The 26,382-nt window shown below is 49.3% G+C and overlaps 1 protein-coding gene across 4 annotated transcripts in view; it reads left to right on the forward strand.

Annotated features, from left to right (window-relative positions):
• IQCA1 (IQ motif containing with AAA domain 1) overlaps positions 1–26,382 on the forward strand; it is a 176,433-nt gene that overhangs the window by 130,361 nt on the left and 19,690 nt on the right. For 3 of the 4 annotated variants that reach the window (XM_057503392.1, XM_036901073.2, XM_057503394.1), the window contains 3 exons: positions 573–680; positions 4,457–4,656; positions 17,060–17,146. In XM_057503392.1, the coding sequence (XP_057359375.1) occupies positions 573–680; positions 4,457–4,656; positions 17,060–17,146 (395 nt within the window). The remainder of the gene's footprint in view (positions 1–572; positions 681–4,456; positions 4,657–17,059; positions 17,147–26,382) is intronic. The other variant, XM_057503393.1, reaches the window with a different exon arrangement.

The following is a 26,382-nucleotide window of genomic DNA, read 5'->3' on the forward strand; positions in this document are numbered from 1 at the left end:
GATTTATTTCTGTAGTAGTCCTTTGATAATCCTTTGAAAATGATAAAATGTAAATGAATATTATCCTCAAAAAACGATGTTTCTATTTATCCTAAATTGGACTCATATCCTCCCTTTCAAATGACTGCATTTGAGAGTGAGATTTACACTGCTCCAATACAAATTTCACACTAATCTTAAATAATTGATTTTTAAAGCTTGTGCAAACGTTAGGCATAGCTCTTGGAATATAAATCAAATAAAACCTACTATATTTCAGTCTACTTTGTATATCCTTCATTTTAGAACTTTGTTCCACTTCACACGCTCAGTATTCAAAAGTTATTTTTTTTAATACTAGGAGGTTAGTATCATAGTCAACATAATTCCCAGTTACTGTAGCCAGTATAGCAATGCTTTCATGACTAGACAGCTTCTCTGAGAAAAGATGTGTTCTTCATAAAGACTATAACATGATCATGTTTTCCTAGAAATGTTGTTTGTATTCTGTGTTAATTTTGCAAGTGCTGAAATCATGCAGCTCAGAGCAGCACAGTTTTCCATCCATTGACCCTCTGTTTCCTTTCCTCCAGGTGAGTACAGCTACCTGGGGACCACTCTTCGCCAGGTATCCACAGAACCCATGCCTTCCCTCCTGGACGTCAGACAGCTCGTCGCCCTGTACGGCATCTTGCCACTAGGTAAAGACTCCTGTGCCCTGTGGTGCCTTTCCCAGAAGCAGAGATGCACTGCTTGCTGGCTTTGACATTCTCCCTGGTTGTCATCAACATGCACTGCAGCTTAACTCTTCCTACAGGGAGTTTTGCACAAGGACAGTTCCTTTGCAATAGCACATCCACCCCAGAGCACACAGAGAGCCTTTCCCCGGGGAGCACGGCCATGTGCCTGCTCCACATTCTGGCTGGCAGGCCTGTCGGCATTCATCTGGAGAGAGAATAGCCAAAGCAAGCACCTGCAGTTAAAATTAATCAAATTAGACAAAAGCTATGGTTAGGCTTGCCTTTTGCACACAGGCTTCTGTTACTACGTCCTTAACAGAAGTGGCCTTTCAGGAGTCCGTGCAAGTGTAACTCTGGATGTAAAGGATCAAAGCTCCGCCAGTTTCCACTGAAGTTCACTCTAACTGCTAAGTAAGATTCGAACGGCTGTTCCAACAGCTATACCAGAGTTTTAAAGTGCGCCGAAGGTGCAGGAAAGGTGGGGCCCTCATTAAACAGAGATACCTGCTGTTCTCATTCACTTTTACTTTTTTATAACTTTAATATGTACATGACCCCAGTTACCTGAGGCAGGGTAGGCTCTCCAGCCGGGCTGTGCTCCGACTGCAGTTCTGAAATAGAGCACCTTTTGTTTAATTTGCTTCAAAATGACATGGGAATAGTTTGGGTACTTACAATATCATTCCACTTTGACTTAAATAAGAAATTAAACCTATTGGCAAAAAATAGTTCATAGCTCTTTTAGCTTAATGTCATAAGTAGTCAATGGAATTTGAGGTCAACATAAATTACATATTTAGCATAAGTATATAATACTGTGGAGGTCAAAATAATTTAGGGTCAACAAAATAAATATGCAGTATTTATGGGGTCCCTGTAAGTAAAATAATTGGCCTTTGACTGTATCAGTGTGGCTGAAGGCAGTAGAGCAGAGCTCCAGGAGCCAACCAACCTCTAACAAGCGAGGGGGTGGCGTGTTTGCCCCGGGGCTCCTGGATACGAGGAGGTGATGTCATTTCCTAGCAGAAGAAGGGTGCTCAGGAAGCATTCCACTCAGATCGTGCCAGTGAGAAACGTGAAGTCCCTACAGGCTGCTGACCTCCCCAGGCCCAGGGCTAGCAGACGTTTGTTCTCATGACCGCTGTGTGTGTCTGCTGTGAACAAACAGGACAGACAGAGAAGAGCGTTCCCCGACCTGCCCTCCACCGCCTCATTTTAGTTTCAGATGTCTGGACTAGTATTTGGGTACAAAGAGCAATGTGGTTGCCGGACCTGTTGCTCAGGTTGCCACTGGCAGGACTAAGCAGCTCGGCCACCGTGCAGCGGGCACTGAGGACACACCGTGAGGCTGCTCTCTGCCCAGCCAGCAGCACACGCTCCCGCCGGCCTCCAGGGCTCGGAGCCTCAGCCAGGCCTCCCAGAACGAGGCTGGAGCTTTCTCAGCCTCCGGGCAGATCAGGCAACCCCAGGGGGCCTCTGGTCAGCATTCACCTGCCACTCTCCCAGAAGAGCAGCTGTCCCCCAGCACGTGGGAGGAGAGGAGGAAGGGAGGGGGGCGTCCTCACAGCAGAAACGGCGTGCTTGAGAATTTGATGGGCGTTGTTCCATTTCCCTGAAAAGCCCATCCAGCTGGACCTTGTCCCTGTTTCTACAGATGAGTAAGGCTTTCCAAGTGGCTGAGGACCTCCTAGTGACAAGGTGGCAGAGCCGGGTTAGGACACGGGGCACTGGCTGGCCTCCGTGGGACTCTGACCCTCTGAAAGTCGCAAAGGCTGAATGCACCGGAGCCTGGAAATGCCCTCTGTCTCTCGGTCGTTCTGTGTAACTTCTTTAAACTGCGTTGAAAGGCAAGATGGGTAGAAGAGCTGTCCCTGGACACTGTGGCAGGCACGTCCCCACCAAATCCCGGCCGCTGCCACCCTTCTGAGGGGCTGTGCAGAGGTCAGCGAGGCCCAGGGGCACAGGCCTTCCTGTGCCACCCTTCCCAACCTCTCTGAGGGATCTTGGCGACCACCCCCTCTGGAGAGTCACTTCCCTGGAGTAAGTGACACATTCTCCTGGGTCTCCCTACCCCCCTGACCCTTCCATCCTGCTGTCCCCTCCCCAGCTTCTGTCCTCAGCACTGTCCTCTTTGCCTTCTACCCTTGCAGGGCCTCTCCCCAGCCCCCGGCTTCAGCCAGGACCCTTAGCCCATCTGCAACCCCCACCCGCCCCCAGGCACCCGGCGGCTGGCACCAGGCTCCATCCCCACACCTTTGCTGTGCCTGCTCTGTCGCCAGTCAGAATTCCTGCCACTCCGTAGTGGCTGTCTGACCCCCAACTCCAGGCCTGCAGTCACTGTGTCCCTGCATGTGGGATCTTCTCACGTGTCCCCTTCACTACACATTCCAGTTCTGCCCACCGTTCAGAGGCCTGCTCACAGGCCGGCCTCTCCTGCAAGTCCGGCCCGAGCCACCCCCCCCAACTCCCAGTTGGAATTGGTTTCTTCTCGGAGCCCTCCATGGCTCTCATGGACGTCAGCATGATTTGCCTCCCATTCTAGTCACATCCACTGGGGTTTAGCTCCCCTCCTGGTTATAAACTCTTTACAGCAAATCCCAACTAACCCACATTGGAACCTGTGACAGCCCTAAGCAGGGCGATGGACTGAGCAGCCCTCAATGCCAAGGCCCTGAATGGACAGCCGATGAATGGCGTCTCTCCTAGCACAGCAAACTGTATCTCCTTTATCATGTAACAGTACCATAGTGCTCACTAACCACAAATAAAGCATGCCTACTTAAATTCATTTTAAAAAGAACTCACTCAAATCTCTTTACCAAGTTCATGTTAAGTAACCATAAAATTTTTTAAATTATTTAGTAAATTCTCTATTGCTTTTCAATTACACATTAAAAAAGAAAGAAAGAAATGCACAATAATTATAATATTGATATATTTACAGCAAACCCACAAGTGCCCCATAGGTGACCTCACAAACTTAGATGACAGTAAATGCTTCGATTGCAGCACTTTTCTGGATTTAATCCCACTCACTTTACAATCACTTAGAGCCAGTGTGCACACTGCCTGTGTTCAGGATGGTGGAAGACCCTCAAGGCCACATCCCGATCTGGGCTTGAAGGAGACAAAGTGGTTGAGAGCACGAGGCGCAGACCTCTAGGTGACCCCGTAATAATCCAGGCCTCTCTATTATCAAGTGTCAGGTTGGCTCCGTCCCCACTGACAGGCTAGAAACCAGAGCAGAAGAAAGAAGCCAGCCTACAGCCGCCTGTATCTCGGTTTTCCCCTTTGCCTTCTAAGAATCGCTAATGAACACTTCCCAGCCTCCTTTCCCATCATGTCTCCACATTCTTCCTCCCAAGCTCTCAAAGGATGTAATGCTGCTGCTGAGAGCAGAGAAATCCCCTCTCAAAAAATGCCCGAGGTAAGTTATTGCAGGAATGTTCTTTAAAATGATGAGTTTGGGGGAAATTCTAGAGTGAGGGGTAGGAGAGAAGCAAAATTTCAAACACCCAGGGAGGCTCGGGGCTCCATCTCAAGCCCTGACATGCAAACCCGAGGCGTTGCAGAGCCGGCTGAGGGGAGGCGGCCCCCGCCGGGACATGCTTCCGAAAGAGCCATTGCTGTCGTGGAAACCGGGGCCACACGGCGGAGCAACGGACGCCAGGAACCCTAGTCTAGGAACCCCTTCTTTTCCTGCCAGGGTTGTACAGCCTCTGCCTCGCCTCCTTTAGGTTCTGCAGCAGTGCATGAGAAAGCTCCTGTGGTGAAATCCCTGCTCCTGGCAGGGCCGTCAGGGGTAGGGAAGAAAATGCTGGTCCACGCCATCTGTACCGAAACGGGAGCCAACCTCTTCAACTTGTCCGCGACGAACATTGCTGGGAAATACCCTGGCAAAACCGGCCTCCAGATGATGCTGCACATGGTCTTCAAGGTATTTATTACACTTCCTGGCTCCCATTCTCCTCCCTCTCTCAAGTTACATTTTCAAATCCTGCAGTTAACTTCCTTGAGCCAACTAGCCCAGGCCCCGGCAGACAGTTTCCTCAGGCTGACAGGCACATCCCTCTTGAACTTCCCCATCGCATCCTCCTGTAAATTACTTAATTATTGCATCTGGCTAGCATCCAACAATTATGAACAGCTTCTTAGATTGCATAAAAACCCTCCTGTGCCATCCAGACCAGCCTCCTTCTGCGGCTGGAATCCTTCCTCAAATGCTCACACGTCACTGAAAATTAAATCCAGGATTTCTATTTTCATCCCTTCAATAATGACGTCAAACGTTTGCATTTTCGGGGATTCTTTCCCACATGGCGTGAATTTCCAAGGCTTGGTACCCTCTGCACTCAGCTCCTCAGCCAGGAAATAAGGAGCCTGGGTTGCTAAGCTGACCCCGGGAATATAAATGCTCAGTTATACCTCACAGCCAGAGGACACGGTGTCCTAAAATATCTGTACACTAGCCAGCTCTGTGATCTTAGATAAGCTCTTCACCACCCTAGGTCTCTGTTTTATCATCGCCAAAATGAATGAGCTAAACCAAATGATATACTGAGATCCTCTGTCAGCCCTAAAAGTAATAATTCCCTGATATAGCTTAGATGGAGATGATGACGGTAAGATGGTAGACAGGGACACAATATACATGTAAACATGCAAGGATTGCCAAGTTTTAAAGCATTTTTATACAGAATATTTATATTTAGATTTTTTTAATTTCACGGGATTTCATTTTTATTTGGTGGAGTTGTCTTTATGCTGTTCAATTCACTTTTGGTTGCTAGAATGCCAGGCAAGCCAGGCTTTACCATGTTAAAATGTACAGCCAGGCCTATCCTGTCCTTGGGGCTAGATGGCTCTGCATCTGCTTGGGGCTCTAAAGCACAGGAGGTGGCTGTGCGTGCACAGCTGTGCCTAGAAATGGCTCCTATTCCTTGTCATCCCAACAGCCCTAAGGGAGAATGCGGCGGTGGTGAGATTTCTTCTCTTAGCCACAGAGCCCCCATCTCTGCGGCGAGCTAGAACATTCCTCTCTCCTGCTCCCCCTTGCTTGTCCAGCAGGAACCCCTGGAGAGAGAATTTTGACAAGCTAGGAGGCGGGAGAAGAGGAAGGTGGGTAGGAAACTGAGAAACACCATTAAACATCAGTGGAGCACCTTATATGGGCTGGAGTCTCACATCTTTGTGTCATTACACCTATCTCCACAGCATCCCAGTGCAGTTCATTCTCGTCCCCCTTTTACAGAAAAACTGGGGATCTGAGAAGTTAGGTAATTTGCCAAGGCCACCAAGACCAAGTAGCTGAGCTGGGGTGGAAACTGAGGTGCTTCTCTTCGCCCCCCTGCCCTGTCCGTATTAAGGCAGAATCTATCATCATTGAAATGCACAGACTTAAGGATACTTAAGTGTGACCTTTGAAAACCGTGTGCATCTGTGGAGCCGCCACTTTCACATGCTCTTTGGTCCTTGTATAACTTCTCCTTTGAAATGTCTGTTCAAGTCCCGCGCCAACTTTTCCCTGGGCTGCTGGTCTTGTGATTTCTAGGAGTCCTTGGGGTATTCTGCTTACGAGCTCTTCGTCGGGCACACGGACTGCAAACGTTCTCTCCTTCCATGGCTTGCTTTTTCCTCTCCTCATGTTTGGGTTGTTCAGTTGTTTATCAGTTTCTGAAACAGGGTGCTCCACCTCCCACTCTGACTTTGGAATTCTGTATTTCTCTCAGGTTTTGTCAGTTTTTGCCCCATGTATGTTGCAGAGCTGTTATGATTTGCACCCACTTTTAGGATTGTCAGTCTTCCTGATGGGTTATTTGATCATTGCAGAATGCCATTTTGCCTCTAGTAATAGTCCTTGTCTTGAAGTCTACCTAGTCTGACATTAATAGAGCCACAGCTTTCTGTATCTTCTTCTGTTTTCAATGTCTTTATAGCTAAAGCTCATTTCTTGTGGACGGCACACGCTTGAGTCTTCACTTCTTATTCAATCTGATAACATGTGCCATTTAATTGGAGCATTTGTTCAAATTCCACTAAATGCAATTATTCCTGTGTTTGAGTCAGGCCTACCATTTTACTGTTTGTTCTCCATTTATCATTTCTTTTTTCCTTCTTCTGTTTTTCCTTTCCTGCCTTCTTTCAGTTAACGCTACTTTTTAGTATTTTATTTGAATTCCTCTATTATCTTTTTAGCACATGCCTCTTTCTTACTGTTTAGTGATTGTTCTACAGATTGCAATACTCATTTTCAGCTTATCACAATCTACATAAAGTTAATATTGTGCTGTATTTATATTACATAGAAAATAACCTTACAACAATATAATCCATTTATTATCCCTTGTCCTTTACATTTTTATCATATATTTTACATTTAGAACTGCTATAAACACCACAGTAGAGTATTATTATTTTCACATTAAATAGCCATTTGTCTTTTAAAGCAATCAAGGGGGGGAGATTTCGTGTTTTACACTTACCCACATACCTACCATTTCCAGCACTCTCACCTCTTTCTGTCAAGCCGACTTTCCCCCTGGCTTATTTCCTTCTTAGCCAAAGAAATTCTTTCAGCATTTCTTTTGGTGCAAGTCTACATGCAACATATTTTCTTAGCATGCATTTTAAATGTCTTTACATCGCCTCCATTTGAAGGCTCAGCATATATATTTTTGCTCGATATGGAATTCTGGCTTGACACGTGTTTTTCCAGCATTTTAAAGATGTCATTCCATTGTCTTCTTACCTCCATTATTTCTGATGAAAAGTTATCAGAAATTCAAATTGTTGATCCCCTGTGGGTAATGTGTCATTATTCTCTGAATGGTTATAAGATTTTTCTCATTATTTTGGTTTTCATCAGATTATGATGTGTCTAGGTGGTTTTATTTATTCTTCATACTTAAACTGCTAGAGGCTCACTGTGCCCATTGTATCTGTAAATACATGTTTTAAACCAATTTTGGAAACTTTTGGCCACCATTTTTTTGAATATTCTTTCTGCCCCATTCTCTCTACTTTCCTGAGGCTCTAATTACATATATATTTGACTGCTTAATATTGTCCCACAAGTCATGAAGGTTCTGTTCTCTCTAGTTTCCACATTGTATAAATTTTATTAATCCGTATTCAAATTTACCAACGCTTTCTTCTACCAACTCCAATCTGCTATTTAATCTACCTTGTGGATTCTTTTTATTTCTAACATTTTACTTTTCAGTTCTAGCATTTTAATTTGCTTAATTTTATAGGTTTTCACTTCTCTGCTGCAATTCTCCATCTGTTCATTCAATGTGACTATCTTTTCCTTTTAGTCCTTGAACTTAACTGTGGCTTCATAGTACTTACCTGCTAATGCCAGTCCTTGGGGTTTCTTTCTATTTGACTGTTTTTTCTGTGACTATGTGTCACATTTTCCTGTTTTTCCATAATGATCAATAAGTAATGATTTTTTATTTTATATTAGGCATTGTGGATGGGGTGTTTTGACACTTTGAGGCATGCTTTGTTATAACAGGCAGTTAAATTACAGCTCAAACTTTCAAAGGCTTCATTTCCTATTTTGTTACTGTGGGTTCATTTCATTTTGCCCTTAGCCCAAGGTAAATCCCTTAGTCCTAGAATGGCATGTTTATTTTGAGGTTTCAGTGGAAATCCTGAGGTATTTCCCAAGCTCCTCCAACTTGGCAGAAGCTATGATATGTGCTCAGTTCTTTGAGTTTTCCAGCCACTGCTTTCCACTGAGCTTCTAGAAACCCTTCCCCATGCACACACACTCCCAAGGTGAGTCAAGGATTTAAAGGCAAGTTGGAATTTAAAGCCCAGCAGCCTGACTTTTGGCCTCCATGTACTTACCCACCAAGCTCTAAGTACTAAGTCCTTCAGAGGAAAAGTAAAAGAAGCCCATCCCCTTCCCCAGAAGAACACCTAAATTCATTCATTCCGGACACCAAATTTTGTTGACACTGTCAAGTACCATACAGAAGCACTGAAATAAAAACATTGGTATTTCATAAGAATGTACATATCCTCAGCCCTATTCTATACTTCTCTCCATATGTATTAACTCATTCAATCCTTACATCAACCTTGTCAGGGAGGCACAGTCATTCTCTCCATTTTACTGATAAGAAAACTGAGGCACAACACATTTAAGTAATTTTTGACCAGTACAATGCTACAGTGTGAGCCCACACAGTCTGGGTCCACAGCCTTTGCTCAACCACCAAATGGCTCAGTCACTCTTGCTGTGAGAGCCAATGACATGATCCTGATGTTCTTGTTCACAAGGAATTGTTCTTTCCTGCTGCTCAGAGGTTTTATCTGCATATCAGATGTGCTATTTTTGCATTTATTAGAATCATAGCAAAGTGATACTGTGTGGTCTACAAAATGCTGGGTGTCAAATTATCAAAATGTCGAGCAGAACATTCATCCACCTAGGCCACTCCATGTCAGAGCATCTGACACACACCTCATTAAGCTTCACCTTTACTGTGTATATAACTGATTAATGAAAGACCCAGAGGTCCCAGGAGTGGGAGTCATTCAATTAAAAACCGTGCACAGTAAGGCCACTGTGTCCTGGCATGACTGACAGAGCAGCTATCTGCATTGCAAAGAGGTATTTGCTTTTAATTAACCAGAGGAAAGCGGGAAATTATGCCTGTGCTGCAAAATCAAGGGCGGGAAGCTATAGTACATCCCCCCATTATGTGCACTGTGGAATGGGGGCTGGGGCTTCAGAGCAGAAAAGCAAGCATCTGTGGCATTTGCTGGAGATCTGTGGAATCACAGGAGGGCCTGGTACTTACCACATCTTCGTACAAAGAATCCCTATGACTGACAATCTCTGGAGAGTAAAGAATGCAGCCATTAGGCAACTTCACAAGCTCACCTCTGCCAAGTGGCAGTTGCTTCAGCCACAACAGCCTGCACACGTGAAAACACCCCAGGGAGATGAGTTTCCGATCGTCTCACAACACAAATCCAAATCCATTTGCTACCATTATTCTCAGACGGTTCGTTTGTTGTACGCTCAGTAATTCCTAATAGACAAACAGCTCAGATGGTGGGGTTCCTTTAAGGAATGTGTTTGCTGTACAAGTAAACACTTGTTATTTAAAACCCTTGCTTCTGGTAATGCTATATGTGGAAAATACATCTACTCTGTGAGGAAATATTAGACATATATCCAACAACTAAGAAATATGATGAATGATTAATATTTAACCCATATGCTGTGGGCAGGAGCCTCCCAGACAAGGCGCCGGGCTCCTCGGGGCTTTACCACAGCCAGGCAGGGCTTGGCGGGGCACGGGGGGCCCTCATTATCTGGCCAGGTGACTGGCACGTGCTGAGGAATCTTGCACTCATCCTTCTAATTGCACCAATCCCTGAGCAGGCTGGAATTAAAGGCCTGATTTTACAGATGAGAGAACTGAGGCTCAGAGGACTTAATTTGATCAAACTTAGAAGAACTAAGGGGCTGGCATCTGGATTTAAGTCTAGCTCTTACTCCAAAGCTGTGACATGGTCCCCTCTGGCCTGTGGGGCAGGGAAGGCTCTGCTGTGCCCAGCACTGTAGGAGCTGTGCCCTTGTGGTGACCCAAGGGCAAGGCCATTCCTGGACCAAAGCGTACGCTGGGAACATTTCCGCCTGAAAATGTGCAGGAACTGGAAGCTGCTGTGTCCTTCTGGCACAATCCACAGGATGCCACTTCTTCCTGACACCCCCGCCCCAGCCTTCCCTCTGCCCTGACCCTCCAGGCCACCCATGACAAGGCCAGGGGCAGACAGCAGGGCCCAGGAGAGCAGACCAGGGCAGAGAGCTCCTGTTCCTGGGCTCTGGGTTTGGGAAGGATTCTATCCCTGCCCTGTGTCCTTGCGCCCCATCCCCAACCTCCTTCCTCTGCATTAGATCTGGCCACTGAGGGTCAGGCCACTGTGGGGGCCAGGACAGCAGGCCTAAGGGCGCCACCCAGCCAGGTCAGCTCCAGGCCACGTGGCCTGTACTGCAAGCTCATCGAGACGAAAGGAAGCCGAGATGCTGCTCGCGCCTGGGCACTGCCCACCAGGGGCTCCTCGGCGGGCTCACAGTCGACTGCCTGCGGCGGCAGGCCAAGCAGTCTTGCCCAGATGTGCTGATGCAAACAACTGGTCCAGCAGTCACGTGATAGGGAGCCCGCCCAATTATGTTTCCATAGCTCACGGAGACTTCCATTCCTGGTTAATAATTCAGACAAAAACATTGTGAGTGATTTTTTTAAAACACGCAGATGTGTAGTAAATGTAATAAATATGTTAGCCCCACCTTTACAAGGTGAAATTCAATATGGATAAAGCAAAGACCTATACCCGACCCCAAAAAACAGAGCTGCTCAAGTGAAGGGGGCGGGGAGCATGAGAGGCAGAGAAACAGAATTTAGCCACGTTGGTGCAGCCCCTGGACTGGGGACCCTAAGTCCCGGAAGGCCGTGCCATCAGAAAGCCAGGTGGCCTTCCCTGTGCTAGGAGATGGTTGCAGGCTGAGGGGTGCACAGAGGCACCAAATGCTTGGGTTTTTTTGTACAGGCTTTATTATATTTCAGAGCAGTTCCAGGTTCACAGCCAAGTTGAGTGGAAGCTACAGAGCATCCCCAGGTGCCCGCCGAGCGCTGTGAGTGGGACAGCAGAGGTGCTCTGGGGGCTGTAAATCACCATGAGTACAGTGCGTCTCCACTCTCGTTCTGTGGGGGGCAGTGGGGATGGGCTAGGACCGGGGTCAATGCCACAGGCATGAAAGAATTTTTAACTAATTTGGAAACAGAGTAGGGGTGCCTTGAGTGAGGCTAAAATGTGCCATGGGAAGTCGATTCTGGCCCTGCACAGTGGTGTTAACCCCGGTACCGCTCAAAGTCTGTGCAGTGTGGTTTGGTGTGAGCCCCGGCGTCATCAGGACTGGGCTGAGGAGGAGAAGGGGGCTGCACAGGACAGCCAGGTGGTTTGTAAGCCCGACACCTGCCACCATCCAGACCTTCCCCTTGAATACAGTTTGATCAACAGCAATAGCTCCAACATGCTCCTGTTACCAGCACTGGCCAGGTTCCCCCCACGTCACTGCCACAAGCCCGTCAGCTGTACCTGCATCCCCAGCGCCCTCTGGTCCTCTCCTCTGCTTCAGTTTACCTTCCAGCCCATGCGGGGCCAGCCCAGCCTGGCTCCTGACTCCTTAGCACACCTCTGCCCTTTTCATTATCGTTTATGGTTTGTCCAGCTGGCACCCACTGAGGACTTGGAAGCAGCCTCTGCAATCTCAAAAAGTAAAGCAAGGAAATAGAAATTTTAAATATCATCTTTACATAGTGGAAATACAAAAGAAATGTCTTCACATACTAAGTCACTTCACATAAACAGAATGCAAGTGACTACAGGTCAGGATAGTGAGCCCCCCATAAGCCACAGCTCTCCACCTCCTCCCCAGCATGGCAGCGCCTCCCTAGTGGCAGCCCGACTGTGCCTGGCACCTCCCGTTCAGACCCAGGAAGCCACACCGTGCAGCCAGGGGCCATGTCTCAGTTCCCAGACATCCCCTGCCTCCCACCACAGAGCCTGACACATCACAGGTGCTCAGCCCATAGGGGTGAGATGGAGGGATGGAGGGATGATGGGTGGGTGGATGGATGATCCTTTTCAGTTTGGTGAGCTGATGCACAACCACTGAAAATAAATAGCTGCCTTTTTCCTGGGATTCTTGATAGCAAGGAAACAGGACCTTTCAGAGAGAACTTCCAAAACTTCCAGGAGTCATTTGGTCAGATCTTAGTAACTCACACAAACAAGTTTTTATTATTAAGCCAATATATCCTAACCCGAGAGACTCTAATTCTGAACTGAATGTTTGACAGTGTTTCTTTAAAGAATGGCAAAGATCAAATCCATAAAACTCACCTGGATGGAGAAGTCTTTAATTGTTCGATAGAGCTTCCCAGAATCTGAAAAGGCACATGTTGGTGGAAATTCGTCTTTATTCCAGAGCGGATACAAAACGGAAAATCTGTAGTGATATTTGATAGGACTGAAGAGCCCTCTACTGACAGTTGAAGTGAACTGTCCTATGTAACTTCCGAAAAGTTCAATTATGAATTAATTACATTTAATTGCCCATGACCTCAAACTATCTGTGAGTAATTTAAATGAAGCCTTTTCATTGCTAAATGAAAGTTAAAAGAACAAAGGATACCATTTTTCATTAATAAATTGGCAAAGAGGTTTTTATTGTGAATACCTGTTGAGGAGAAAAGTATGGAAAAAAATCCACTTACTTCCTGCTGAAGAGAGCGTGAGCGAGGCCCTCCAGGAGCGCAGGCCGGCGGCTCAGGGCCTCCGGACCAGCACCTTCGTGTCCGGTGTGAGTCTAACGGAATGACCGGTCATGTGCCCACAGGCGCCCATCTAAGCATTGCTTGACTAGTAGAAGGTGGAAAATACCCAAATATCCAAAAAGAGAGGGTTAGATCGATAAACTGTGGGACATCATATTAAAATGATGATGGAGAAGTAAATTTCGTATTAAGAGAATGAGATATAAAGCAGTGTATGAATAACAATCTTTTTGCAAACATGGATGTTGAAAAGGGTCTGTAAAGACAGGAAGTGTTTGATGATTCATTCTCAATGGAGGGAGAAAAAAGTGTTGTTTATGTCAGCCTGCATGTGTATTCTGAAGTTTTGAATAATGATGCTACTTTTACAACAAGAAAGGACCAAATTTCCAGCAGACCCGTTTTCAGAGCTCAGCCTGCCCGAACACCCCTGTCCCGCAGGCGTGCCGCCGGGCCAGCAGCCAGCCTTCCCCTGCACGGACTCCCCGGGCCAGGAACACAGGCACCGCTCCCCTCTGCATGCCCGGCCGCCTTCCGGCTGCGTTCCATGCCATCTGCACACCTGCGCTGCCCGTCCCTCTGAAAGGACCTCCTGTCTCTCTCTCGGACCATTCATGCCTCAGTGCCCTGTCACTGGCTTCTGTCACCTCCACACCCTCCTGGCTGCCACACCCTCGGGCCAGGCCTGCCACCTTGCCCAGTCCCTTCCTGCACCTCAGGCCTCCCCTGGCTCGGGGACAGCCCGCTCTGCTGTGCCCCCATTCCTATCCGGTGCCACCTCCCTTTTCATTCCAGCTCCCAGCAGTGCCTTAGCCCCCAGCCCCCACACCGCAGCCCCCCTCCGGCCTTGTCCTCTGCCCCTTGTGCTTGGGAATTGCCCTCATCAGCCCACAGCTCTGTGGCCATCGACGGCTGCAGCTCAGAGCCAGGCCGACCCCGCCCCTCCTCCCTGCCTCCCCACGTCGGTGGTCCCACCTGGACGCCCAGCCGCCCTCGGCTCCATGGCCTACAGTGGCATCCTCACTTCACCTTGTCTCCTGTCAGACCTCATGGGCCACTGTCCTCCTGTCCTCCAGGCACCCCAGCACCCCCGTCCCTCACCCCTTACCCAGCCGCCACTGCGTCTGGCCGAGTCTACATCTCCTGCCCTGCCTGCCACTCCTCTGCTTAAGATCTCACCTCCTCTTCCTTGAAAGCCTCCCCACCTGTGTCCCTGCCTCCAGCGTCCCCTCCCACTCCACCCTCTGCGCCCTCGTCCCCACCAACTTCCCAGTTCCCCGGAGACCAGCTCCCCCCACATCAAGTTCAGGGCAATCATGGGAGGACAAGACGGTCACGGTTTTAGCATCCTCCCTGCTGGGAAGAAAGGTGGAGGAGGAGGGAACCGGTCAGGGTAACAGGACGCTTTGGCACAGGCATCCTGCCCACCACGGACATGGCAGTACAGCGCTGGCTGATGGCCTGGGCCTGGGGATGCCGGGCTGGCCCGGGGTGGACTCCAGGCCGCAGCCCTGCTCTGGTGCTGGCGGGGCACACGCCTCACCCCTCTGTGCCTCAGTGACCTCATCCGTGAAAGGGGACGAGGCGTGGGACACGTTTGACAGTTTGTGGCAGGTGACAAGAGGGTAGAAGTGGCGTCGTGGATCTCAAGGCACTTTGCAAATGATCATTCCTTGCATTGCTATCGTCAAAGACCTCGCTTGGGACATGTGTTCTGCTTCATTTGGTAACAATCGAGCCCCTCCAGCCCACGTCACCACCAAAGCCCTCCGCACAGCCGTGTGTGCCCCACAGCAGGTAAACAGTCCTGGGAGAGGAATTCCTTCACAGGTTCATGTTAAAAATACAGGAAGTGTGGAAATCCCCCACCAGCCCTGGAAGAGCAAAGGCATTCAGGGAACAATTGTGGACTTTCACATTCAATGGAACGGTGGGACTAGGGTTTCAAAACAACCTCGAGTCAGGGGCTAGCAACTGGACTGCTGGCCTCAAAATTACCCCAGGCTAGTGAGACTCCTGTTTCCAGTCCATCTATGTGGCTTAGTTAACTTTCTTAAAGGCAGAAAGAAAAAAGTAACACTGAAGTACTTGGCCCTCCCATCTGGGATTCCCATCAAGAAAAGCTGGCTTGAGAGAAGAGAGGCACACAAATAAAAGCTGTGAAAAAGCCATTGCGCGCCGAAACCACCTAGGAGAGGAGGGGCCTGCGCATCAGCAAGCTCACGATTTAGCCTAAAGACCGGAGACAGTTGCTTATGCGCAAATTGTTTTTCCATTGGTTTCGGTTCTAAACCTCAAGACTTTTGTTTAAGAGGGACTAAAAAGAATACAATTTTGCCTTTGTTACTATAAAGTATCTTTTTTCTAAGAAGCTTAAAACCTTTTACATTCAATACCTGATATTCTTATTTCTTTTGGGGGCTGAAGTAGAGAAGCTTTTGACATCAGCTCAGAACAGCTTCCAGTGGAATGAGGGCCCCTGGCCACCCGCCCCCCTCGGCCCTTTAGCAAGGTCCCTCTGACCGCAGCGGGCAGGCCACGTTGGAAACAGTGTCCTTAAAGTAAGGAGCAAAGAAATGGATGGACTGCTAGCACTGGAAGCAACTGGGAGGTGGGACATACCGGCGGTGCTATCGCTAGGTGCGGGCGTGCGAGGCCAGGGCGGGCACCAAGTGCCCAGCTTGCATATGCAAGGAGACCCGTGCAAGTGGTCCTGCTTCTAGCATAGACCTGGCAGCCACCAGCCTGGCCTCATAGCCTGCCTCTGCCACTTCCTAGCTGTGTGGCCTTGGACAGGTGGCTTAACGTCTTTGAGCCTCAGTTTCCCAATCTGTAAACAGGCTGATAGTGAGGGAACCTGCCCTGCAGGGTTACAGTGAGGACAGCAAGCTATCTCAGGTTACGTCCTCTGAGCAGAGGACCTGCTGGCCCCTGCAGGCCCATGCTGGCCCTGACCACATGTGTGAGGCCATTTGCCATGTGGGGGTCCAGGTCCAGCACAGGGCTGCTCTCTAACCGCTGGCCTGCACTGTTACTGCCCCGTGCCACCCCGCCGCAGGAATTGGGATTAATGCTTGTGATTCTGAATTCTTAAACTGTAGCTCTGGGTCTATAAAATAACACCTACCAAACAGGACTGGCTCAGACTGTTTCCTCTCTGAAGGGCCCGGCATGTGTGGGACTGTGAATGCAGCCAGCCCAGGTGTCGGACTGGCACCGGGAGTAAGTGAAACCCACTTTTGTCCTTGAATGTGCATAATCTGCTTCACTTGGTACACAATGTTGAGGGAAACACTCGGCCACAGTGTCCCTAGTGATTTTCCATCATTCATTAAATGCTTATCTTGGTTTAAAATCACTCCTGCTGCCTTAATGATGTTTTAAGAAATGTAAAAATAGGAGTGCATAGCACTGTATTCACTGTGGCTGGAGACGGCTTTTATCTGTCACAGTTTTACACAAAGCACAGATTGTTGCAAAAATACTGGAACTTTGCTATCATGAGGGTGCTTTGAAGAGACCGTTAGGTGTGCGGCAATTATTCAGGGGCCCACGGTAAGTCCCCGCGCTGTCCCCAAGCCCTGCCCGCCCTGAGGGCCTCAGAGCCACCCTCCAGGCAGAACCTCTGCCACAAAGGCACAGCCACACAGTCGAACAAACGGCCTCGTGCAGACCCTCCCTGGGCAGCTTTTCTCATGATATACACACTTGAATAAACCTGGGAGCTGCGAGTAGGCTGTGATGAGATTTCGTGGCCCACACCTCCATTCCCCTGCAGCAGAACACTGCCGGCCTATCTCAAGCCAAAGGAAGCAGAGGCCCGGAGTCCTGGAGCGCACTGTGACCCCAGCCACGGGGAAGGTGGCGGCCAGAGAGAGGCCGCCCGCAGCCCGCAGGTCCTGCCGTCCACTGGGGGTCAGGAGCGCACCCAAGAGGGAGAGGCAGGTGTAGCCAAGGCTCTTCTCGTCCTTGCAGGTGGCCCGAGAGCTCCAGCCCTCCGTGGTGTGGATCGGGGACACGGAGAAAACCTTCTACAGAAAAGTTCCTAACGCTGAAAGGATGGTGAGCGCTCCCCGAGGGGTTCTCAATTTGGTCTTTTCTTTTCTCCAGTGGGGCCCCTTATCAGGGACTGTGTCTTTTTTTTAAGGTCTGCTTTTACTGGGGAGACAGGGAATGGAGAGGCAGCCGTCTCTCTCTGCCTTAAGTACTTATCTGTATTTGAAAGGATCCAGTGGTCTGATTTTATGAGGCATAAGTTAGAAAAAAATGAAAGAAAATGTGGAAGGAGCAGGGACTGGGAGTTACAAGCCCACACATCTGATTCAGAGGTAAGAAACAAGCTAGAGAATTCTGCTCAGTAAAGGCAAATGGTGCACACAGGAGTTATTATTAGGATTTCCTATTGTTCATAATAATAAATAGCAAAAGGCCTGAAATTCATGAACAAAGCCCCTCAATGGGACTGCCAAGTGCACGCATTTGGGGTCTCCAGGGAGCCCTCTTTCAATTGCTTCCTTCCTCCTTTTCTCTCCTTTCAATGGCCCCCCTCCCCGCACATCCCCCGACAAATCACCAGCAAATTTCCCACAAGTTAAAAAAAAATGTACAGATGCACATGATTGTTATTCCACATCAATTTGCACCAAAGCAAATAGTGGTTAACTGTGAATTTCTGATTAAATTCGTAAGGATTTTAATCACTTTTGATCCTTATGCATTATACATCATTTTTAGCAGGTAGAGATGATTCAGATAAAGAATGAAAGCTCAGTCTTTTCTTCCCCAAATGAGCCTTGATTGCCCTGTCATTTTAGAAACTCTTAGGAGGATTCATCTATTTAATCCGGGAATCTGGTAGTTAGCTCCCTCTGCCGGCAAAGCCACTACATTGGGGAAAAAGTCCACATTCACGCAAACTTGGAGGGCAGGCAAGAGCGTGAACCAGCTCATGAATCGGGGGGCATTTGAGCCAAGGTGCCCACACCTGACACCATCAGAAGTCTTGTCTCGTGAGTGGGCAAGAGCTGCCCCCCCCGGGCAGCAGCCTGCAGGGTAGGAAGACGGTGGACAGCGAGAGTCTGGACACGCAGGTTCCAGGCCTGCTCTGCTGTTCACCTTGGCCAGCTGTGTGCCCTTGAGCAAGTGACTTAACCTCTCTGAGCCTCTGCTTCCATACCTGTCTAATTAAAGCGTGCCAGAGAGAACAGCCCCCTCGAATTCTCCCATGACCCCCCAGAGCTGTCAGCAATTACAGCCGTCTTCATCCACCGACCTGAGTCCGCGCAGTGTAAGAATGCAACACACTCATTGGTACGCTAGCCGGGGCCGCCCTGGGGAAGGGCTAAGGGGCTTCGACAGAGCTGATGGCGGGGAATGCAATATGGGCTGAAAAGACACCTCCCCTAAAGGGAGGGGACGTGAAGGGCCAGGCGGCTGGCCAGGAAGAAAGGACAGAGCCAGATCTCAGACCCTGCCTGACTCGGCCCTACTGTGGCTGACCCCACGATATTCTCTCAGCACCATCTCCAGTTCCCAAACGAATGGCTGCCTGGTTTTATTCCTGAACGAAATGAAGGCCTTTGATGGCAGAGTCCTTGTTGTGGACAAATAGGACATTTACTCTGCCCACCTCTGCATTACCAGAGTCCATCATCTGTCAGGGGAATTAAGAGCTAAAGACCATGGATCCGCCCTGGGGTAAATCCCAGAAGGCCTGATGAGCACCAGCAGAGGGTCCTGGCCCCTGACCGTGCGCACAGCTGGCTGGGGCCCGAGCCGCCCCAGGCAGACGGAGCTGTAGGCGGCAGTCACCCCCTGACAGCGGGACGGAGCCGTGCGGAGGGAGCCAGTGCACACGCATCCCCTGGCTCCCTGCTCACCCCACTTCCTGGGCCTGCCCCTTGGGGAGCAGGGCTGCAAGGCTCCTGCCGCCTGCCTGAACTCGGGGGCCGGGGCCAGGCCAGGTCTGCCCTCCTTCCCAGCCCCCTGGCCTCTGGTTTCTGCCCTCACCCAAGGCCCTCAGCCACCAGGGCCTGGCGGTCAGGAGTACGAGCCCTCTGTGGTCCAGAGGTGACTGCCAGAGCCGGGTCAGGAGCTGTACCCGCAGACCAAGGAGCCCAGGAGGCGTCACCCCAGCCCCTCGCTGCGTCTCTCGCCTACCTGAGAACCCAGAGGCCTTTCCTGCACCTGGCGACTGTCCCAGAGGACAAAGGCACTGAGGGGCACAGAAGAATGCCTGCCTGCCCAGAAACCAGGGGCTGCCAGCCCCGTCACCCACAGCCGCAACACGAACAGCACCCTGGGTGGCTGCCCACTGGGTCTCTGGAATTCCAGGGCGGAGCCTTGGAAAAACCTCACCCACAGGGACTGACAGGACCCTGGCTGCCTGCCCTCTGGGATCAGGCCCTCGGGTGGTAAATGCACAGGGCTTACCCAGTCACCCAGCGGGCAGCGAGAAGGCCCGGCAGGCCGTGAGGGCTCCTGGGCTTGGCTTCTCCCTAGTGCAGGGAGCCCAGGCCAGCACCAGGACTGATGGGAAGGAAGAGGAGTCCCCTGGGGCTCCACACTCATCAGGGAGCTCCCAGCAGCTCTGGGAGGGAGGCAGCCTTCCCCCAGGAAGAGGACAAAGGCCCCCTCGGAGGGAACACTTGGCTGGTCGGTGGAAGCGCTGGGACCCAGAAACGGGTCTGTCTGTCTGAATGCCGAGGCCGCACCTTCTCCCAGGTGGATGCCGCTCCCAGGTGGAGGCCACTGGCCTCCCGCCCCGCCCTCTCGCACGCTTCAGCTCCACCCGTATCCACTGGCCAGCAGGGTGGCTGGTCCTGGAGCCCAGGGCGCGCCACCCCGCATTCCCACAGCCTGGCCACAGCCCCGTCCCTCCCATTGCTCTCGGCACCCTTGAGAAGCCTCTGCACCTCACTGTCAGGAATGCCCAGGCTCTGAGTGTGCCTCCTCCCCGCCTCCTTCAAAAACGCCCCCTGGGCGGGCCGGATGCCTGGACAGAGCCCGCTGGCCACCGTCCCCGCCTCCCCACCAGCGCCGGCACAGACGCCGGTGGTCAGGTGCGTGTGAGGCGAAGGCAGTGAAGAGTGAGGCTGACAGCGCGCCGTCCGCACCACTGCCCGTGGCCGCCTCACCGTGAGGAGCCTGGCCTGCATCGTGACGGGGCCGCTGAGGGGGCGGCATGGGCTTCGTCGGAGCCACCCGCCGTGGTGGTTTTGTGGAGCTGACTGCAGAAAAGCAAACTGAAGTCACAGCGTGCACGCTAGGCACTAATCTGAAATTGTCCCCAGTAATACAGTTGTGCAGGGCTGACAGGCCCAACAGCAGGGGCGGCAGCTGTGGAGGTTGCCAGGTGACTGGGACGTCGGCTGCCATGACGGATGAGCACAAGTATGTTGTACATAATGGATGGGGCTCTGAACCGGAACAGGGTGGCCCGAGGGCAGGGCAGTGCTGATGGAAGGGACTCCCCTTTCCTTTCCGTCCCCTCCTAGTGGGACGACGCCTCCCCATCACTGAGGACGTCACTCTGGGGCGGCCCAGGATCCACATCTGTTATCCAAACAGGCTAATTAAGTTCAAGGGTCCCTGCCACTTCAGGATATGCAGGTAGCAATATCATCTGCCTCAGAATAGGGGGACAGCACCACCGTCACCGTGGCAACTAGCCTGCTGGGGATGGGTTCAGACCACCAAGCATGTCTCTGCCCCTTGCTCTCACAGAGTGGTGGTCTCCAGCCTCAACAGGGCCTCAGACCAGCCCTTCTTCCACCAGCTTTTGGGCAGCTCCCACGTGCACCCCACATGTCCCAGTCACCTCTGCTACCTGCTTTGTTCTCCACCAAGCTTCTTAAGTGCATCCTCCCCATCCCCACTCACTCCCCAACCCAACACCGTCCACATGCTGCCCTCCAACTCCGTGGACAATCCTCTCACGAAGTTCTTCTGTGATATCCATTTTACCAACGCACACTGTGTCCTTGTTCTCCCTTTTTACTAGGTTCAAGATGGTTCAAATGCATCATTTTGCGAAATGGTCTCCTCCCTTACCTTCCATAATCCTCTCCTCTCCTGGTCCCCTCATGCGGCACCAACACTTTCTTCCTTGTCTCCATGCACTTCTACGCACCCCTTAAAGACATTCTCACTCCTGGAGGTCCCATCCCAGGCCCACAGCCCTTTTCTCTCTCCTTCGCCTCCTTGGGCACCATCCCATGGCTTGAAAAATCACCCCTAAGCCAGTGACTGCCTACTCCATCTCCAGCAGAAAGCTCTCCCTGAGGCTCAGATGCAATCTCCTGCTGACCCAACTCCGCAACCGCTGCAGACTCCATCAGGGCCTGGCCTAACTCTTCTCCTCCCTCACTACCCACCACCCCAAACTACTGCTCCTGCATTTTCAAAGGGTCATTTTTTTTTAATATAACCACGTTTTACAGGAGGACTTTGGATCTACCCTAGTAAAATGAACCCCAAATATTGCCAAACTCTCCAAGCCCTGTCTAAGTGCAGTGGATTATCTCCTGGCATGAGTGTAGATATTCTTATTCCTAGGAGGGGTCTCCTTCCAGAATCTCAGCATAGGGCCCCTCATGCACAGTGGCATGAGGCCCAGAAGGCAGCTTTTCATAGCTAAGCAGTTGAAGAGTTATCATCTAATACAATGGAAACTGACAGGAGGTTTTTACAGACATTTCGAGCTCTTGTGACAAATTGCCTGTTACCTCCAAATTGCAAGGCCCCCAGTTTTTCTGACTCTCCCCTTTAAAAACTTCACTCTTCAGTAGAACAGACCGGGCAGTGATTTCCCACCAGCTCTTGTATTTCAGAATGAAACACATATTATCCCTTATTAAGCACTTTATCAGACAGACACATTAGACCATGCAATCCTCACAGCACCTGTAAAAGTTAGGCTCTATGATTATCCCCATTTCTCACATGGAGGGACTAAGAGAAGTTGAGTAACCTGCTCAAGGTCACACAGCTGTTAAGAACAGAGTCAAGACTAGGATCAAATCTGTCCAAACCACAGATCTCTTCCTTGGGCTTTTTATTTTTGCACACAGCCTGGGGAAGTTCAGTATCAAAGTGAAGGCCCAGCAAACAGCCTCCCCTCCCAGGCCAGCCCAGAGGGAAGGTCTGAGTGAGGGCAGGTGTCTGCAGAGACCCAGACTGGGGCTTGGGGAGCAGCCCCTTCATGAGCAGGCTTTCATCCGTATTGTCACAGGTGCCCACTTCTAGAACCTCAGGGAGGCTCACCCAGTCCTCCCTCTCCTGTGCTTTGCTGTCTTCTAAGCTCCTATACTCCCCGCAATCCCCACCTGGAACTTCTTGGGAGGAATCATGCCTGGCTGTTGTTTTTCCCTCTTGGAGCTAGAGAATGCTCCGGATTCCTGTGGGAGCAGGAGGAAACGACAGGAAAATGCCTGCTGGTCTGGCCTCAGGCCCAGACTGCAGGATCTATTTTGCTATAAAAATTCCATCTCATTCTCTACTGTGAGTTATCCCACAAAAACTTTCCTCTAAACTGAATCCAACAACATGGAAAAAGGATTATACACCATGACCATGTGGGATTTATCCCAGGTTTAACATCCAAACATCAATTAATGTAATATACTATATCACTGGAACAAGGGACAAAAACCACTTAATCATCTCAATAGATGCAATAAAAGCATTTGACAAAATCCAATACCCCTTCATGACAAAAACCCTCAACAAAGTAGAAAGAGAAGGGAAATACCTCAATCTGATAAAGGGCAACCACAAAAATTCCACAACTAACATCATACTTATTGATAAAAGACAAGATGCTTTTCCCTTAAGAGTACCTCTTCTATCCAACATTATATTGGAGGTTCTTGCCAGGGCAATTAGTCAAGAAAATGAAATAGAAGGCATCCACATTGGATGGATTTCTTTTTGCAGATGGCATGAACTTGTATACAGAAGATCCTAAGGAATCCGTTAAAGGAGTATTAGGACAAATGAACAAGTGCAGCAAGGTTGCAGGATACAAGCTCAATATATGAAAAATAATTTATTTCTATATACACTTGCAATGAAAAATCAAAAATGGAAATTAATAAACAACCCCATTTAATCTCAAAACAAAACAAAACAAAATGAACAAAACAGCAATAGACTCATAGACACTGAGAAGTGTCTGGTGGTTATCATGGAGGAGGGGCCAGGATGGGTCGGGAAAGTCGGTAAAGGAGATAACAAGGCCCAAAATCTCGACCATAATATAAGTCAGTCATGGAGATGAAAGTCCAGCACAGAGAACAGAGCCAATAGTTCTGTAACCTTTTCAGTGTTGACAGTAACTACGCTAGTTGGGGTGAGCATCTAATAATGTATATAACTGTCAGATCACATTCTTGTATACTTAAAACCAATAAAATATTGCATATCAACTATACTTCAATAAAAAATAATTTTTAACAATGAAAAAAGAAACAACCCCATTTATAACATCAAAAAGAATAAAATATTTAGCAATAAACAACAAAATGAGGGCAAAACTTCTACTCTGAAAACTACAAAAGTGTTTTTAACAAAAAGACCTAGATAAATGGAAAGATATATCATGTTCATATATTGCAAAACTTAATGTTGAGATGGCAAGAGTCCTCTCCTCACACTGATCTACAGATTCAACGCAATCCTCCACGAAATTCCAGCCATCTTACTTGCAGAAATTGATGAGCTAATCCTAAAATTCATATGGAAGTTCAAGGAACCCAGACCAGCCAAAACAATTTTGAAAAGGAGAATGGAATTGGAGGAATTACACCTTCCGGTTTCAAAACCTACCACAAAGCTGCGGCAATGAGCACAGTGGGGCACTAGCGTAAGGAGAGACATAGAGATCAATGGACTAGAAGTGAGAGAAGAGAAATAAACCCTTACCTTTGCAATCAGTTGATTTTTTGACAAAGGTACTAAGACAATTCAGTGAAGAAGGAATAGTCTTTTCAATAAATGGCCCTAGGACAATTGGATAGCCACCCACAAAAGAATGAAATTGGACCCCAATCTTACACAATATACAAAAATCAGCCCACAATGCACCAAAGACCTAAAAGCAACAGCTTAAAACTGTAAATCACTTCGGAGAAAAGAAAGGCATAATAAATCTTTGTGCCCGTAGTAAAGCAATGGTGTCTTCGCTATGACACCAAAAGCTCAAGCAACAGAAGAAAAATTTAATTTCACCTCATCAAAACTAAAAAATATAAAATTTGCTATAAAGAACATAATCAAGAAAGTGAAAAGAAAACCCACAGAATGGGAGAACATATTTGTAAATCATATATCTGCTAAGGGTATTTTATCAACATATAAGGAACTCTTACAACTCAATAATAAAAAGGAACCCCAATTGAAAAGCGGGCAAAGGATCTGAATATGCATTTTTCCAAAGAAGATGCACAAATGGCCAATAAGCACAAGAAAAGATGCTGAGCGTCATCAGGGAAATGCACATGAAAATCACATGAGATACCTTTTCACACCCACTAGGATGGCTAAAGAAAATCAGACAGTAACAAGTGCTGACAAGGATATGGAGAGGCTTGAACCTTTTCACTCTGCTGCTAAGATTGTAAAATGGTGCAGCCACTTTGGAAAACAGGCTGACATTGCTTCAAAAGGTTAAACATAGAAACCGTATGACCTAACAATTCAATTCTGATGTATATACCCAAGATAAATGAAAACGTGTCCACACAAAATCTTGTATGCAAATATTCATGGGTGGCATTATTCACAAGAGCAAAAAGTAGAAATAACCCAAATGTCCATCAACTGATGAATGGCTAAACACAAATGTGGCGTGTCCATACAAGGGAAGCCATTCAGCTATTAAGATGAACTATTAATACATGCCACAACATGGGGGAACCTCGAAAACATACTAAGAGGAAGAAGACACACAACACTTATTGTATGATTCTATTTACATGAAATACCCAGAATATACAAATCTGTAAAGACAGAGAGGAGATTAGTGGTTCCCTGGATCTGGAAAAAGGGTTCGGGAGAAGGTGAGTGCCACCCTGCTAAGGGGTAGTCTTTGGAGAGAGGATAATGCTCTAAAATTGACTGTGGTGCTGGTTGCACAACTCTCTGAATATATTAAAAATGACTGAATTATATGCTGTTAATAGATGAATTATATGGTATATGAATTATATCTCAATAAAGTTGATATATCAGAGTAGTAATATAAATATAACATACCAAAGTAATAATAAATATAAATATATGTTTTAAGCCTCCTTTGCAACCCTCAGTTGGGATAGGCCCCTACCCAGGAAGGGGATTTGGAGGGACAAGCAGGCCCCCCCCACACACACACACTGAGAGCCAGAGCAGGGAGCAAGTCTGACGTGTTGAAAGCCAGGGTCCCTGTTCACTGACTCTGGGACCTGAGGGCGTGTCCGAGCCTCGCTGAGCCTCAGGCCCTCGGCTCCCGGGTCAGGGCGAGGAGGGCTGGGTCACACGCAGGCAGGTCCTGAGGACCGCGAAGGTCCGCGTCAAGCCCTGAGGGAGGCACCTGGCGCACAGTGAGCCCTCGGTAGGTGCCGCTTACTAGGAGGATCCGGTTGGAAGATGTATAAGCAGCCGGGGTGTAAAAAGTGATGGGTGCAGGGGAGAGGCTGCAGGGACCGCCCCTGCCCGTCCCTGGAGCTCAGGGTGAGCCCCCAGTCTGCCTCATTAGAGCCAAGCCTCCCCCAAGTCTGCGACTCCCACCGGGCTTCCCGACGGCCCCTCAGCCCCGAATCCTGCCTTTCCCCACCCAGTCTTCTCCCTGCACCGTCAGTCAGACATGGAACTTGGCCTTTGTGCCAGTGAGAAGGAGGAGGAATGGGAACAGCTGGGACAACCAGAGATGACGCTGCTGGGCTGCAGAACCCAGTGCGGCTGCCCACCAGGGGTGCCCCAGCCCTTCCACAGGAGGACCCCCCTTAGCCTCCCTCCCAGCTCTGCAGGCACCCCTGCCCTCCCGGGGACGCACTGAGACACCGACTGCTCCGCTGGCTGCCCAGAGCAGTTTGGCCCATCCCAGCCCTGACTCCCAACTCCACAGGGCCAAACTCCAGTGGGACGGCCGCTCAAAAGCCCTGCCATGGAACAGGGTGCCACGGCACATGAGTGTCCCTGTGCCAGCGGCCCCACAAACCGTGCACAGCCGTTACCCCCACCCACCAACCCCAGCTCCAGTACCCCATTCGCTTTTTTTCCTGGGAATGGGATTTATCAAACACCCACTCCTCCCCTAG

The sequence above is a fragment of the Manis pentadactyla genome, chromosome 6, assembly GCF_030020395.1.
Source record: "Manis pentadactyla isolate mManPen7 chromosome 6, mManPen7.hap1, whole genome shotgun sequence".
Classification (NCBI taxonomy): Eukaryota; Metazoa; Chordata; class Mammalia; order Pholidota; family Manidae; genus Manis; species Manis pentadactyla.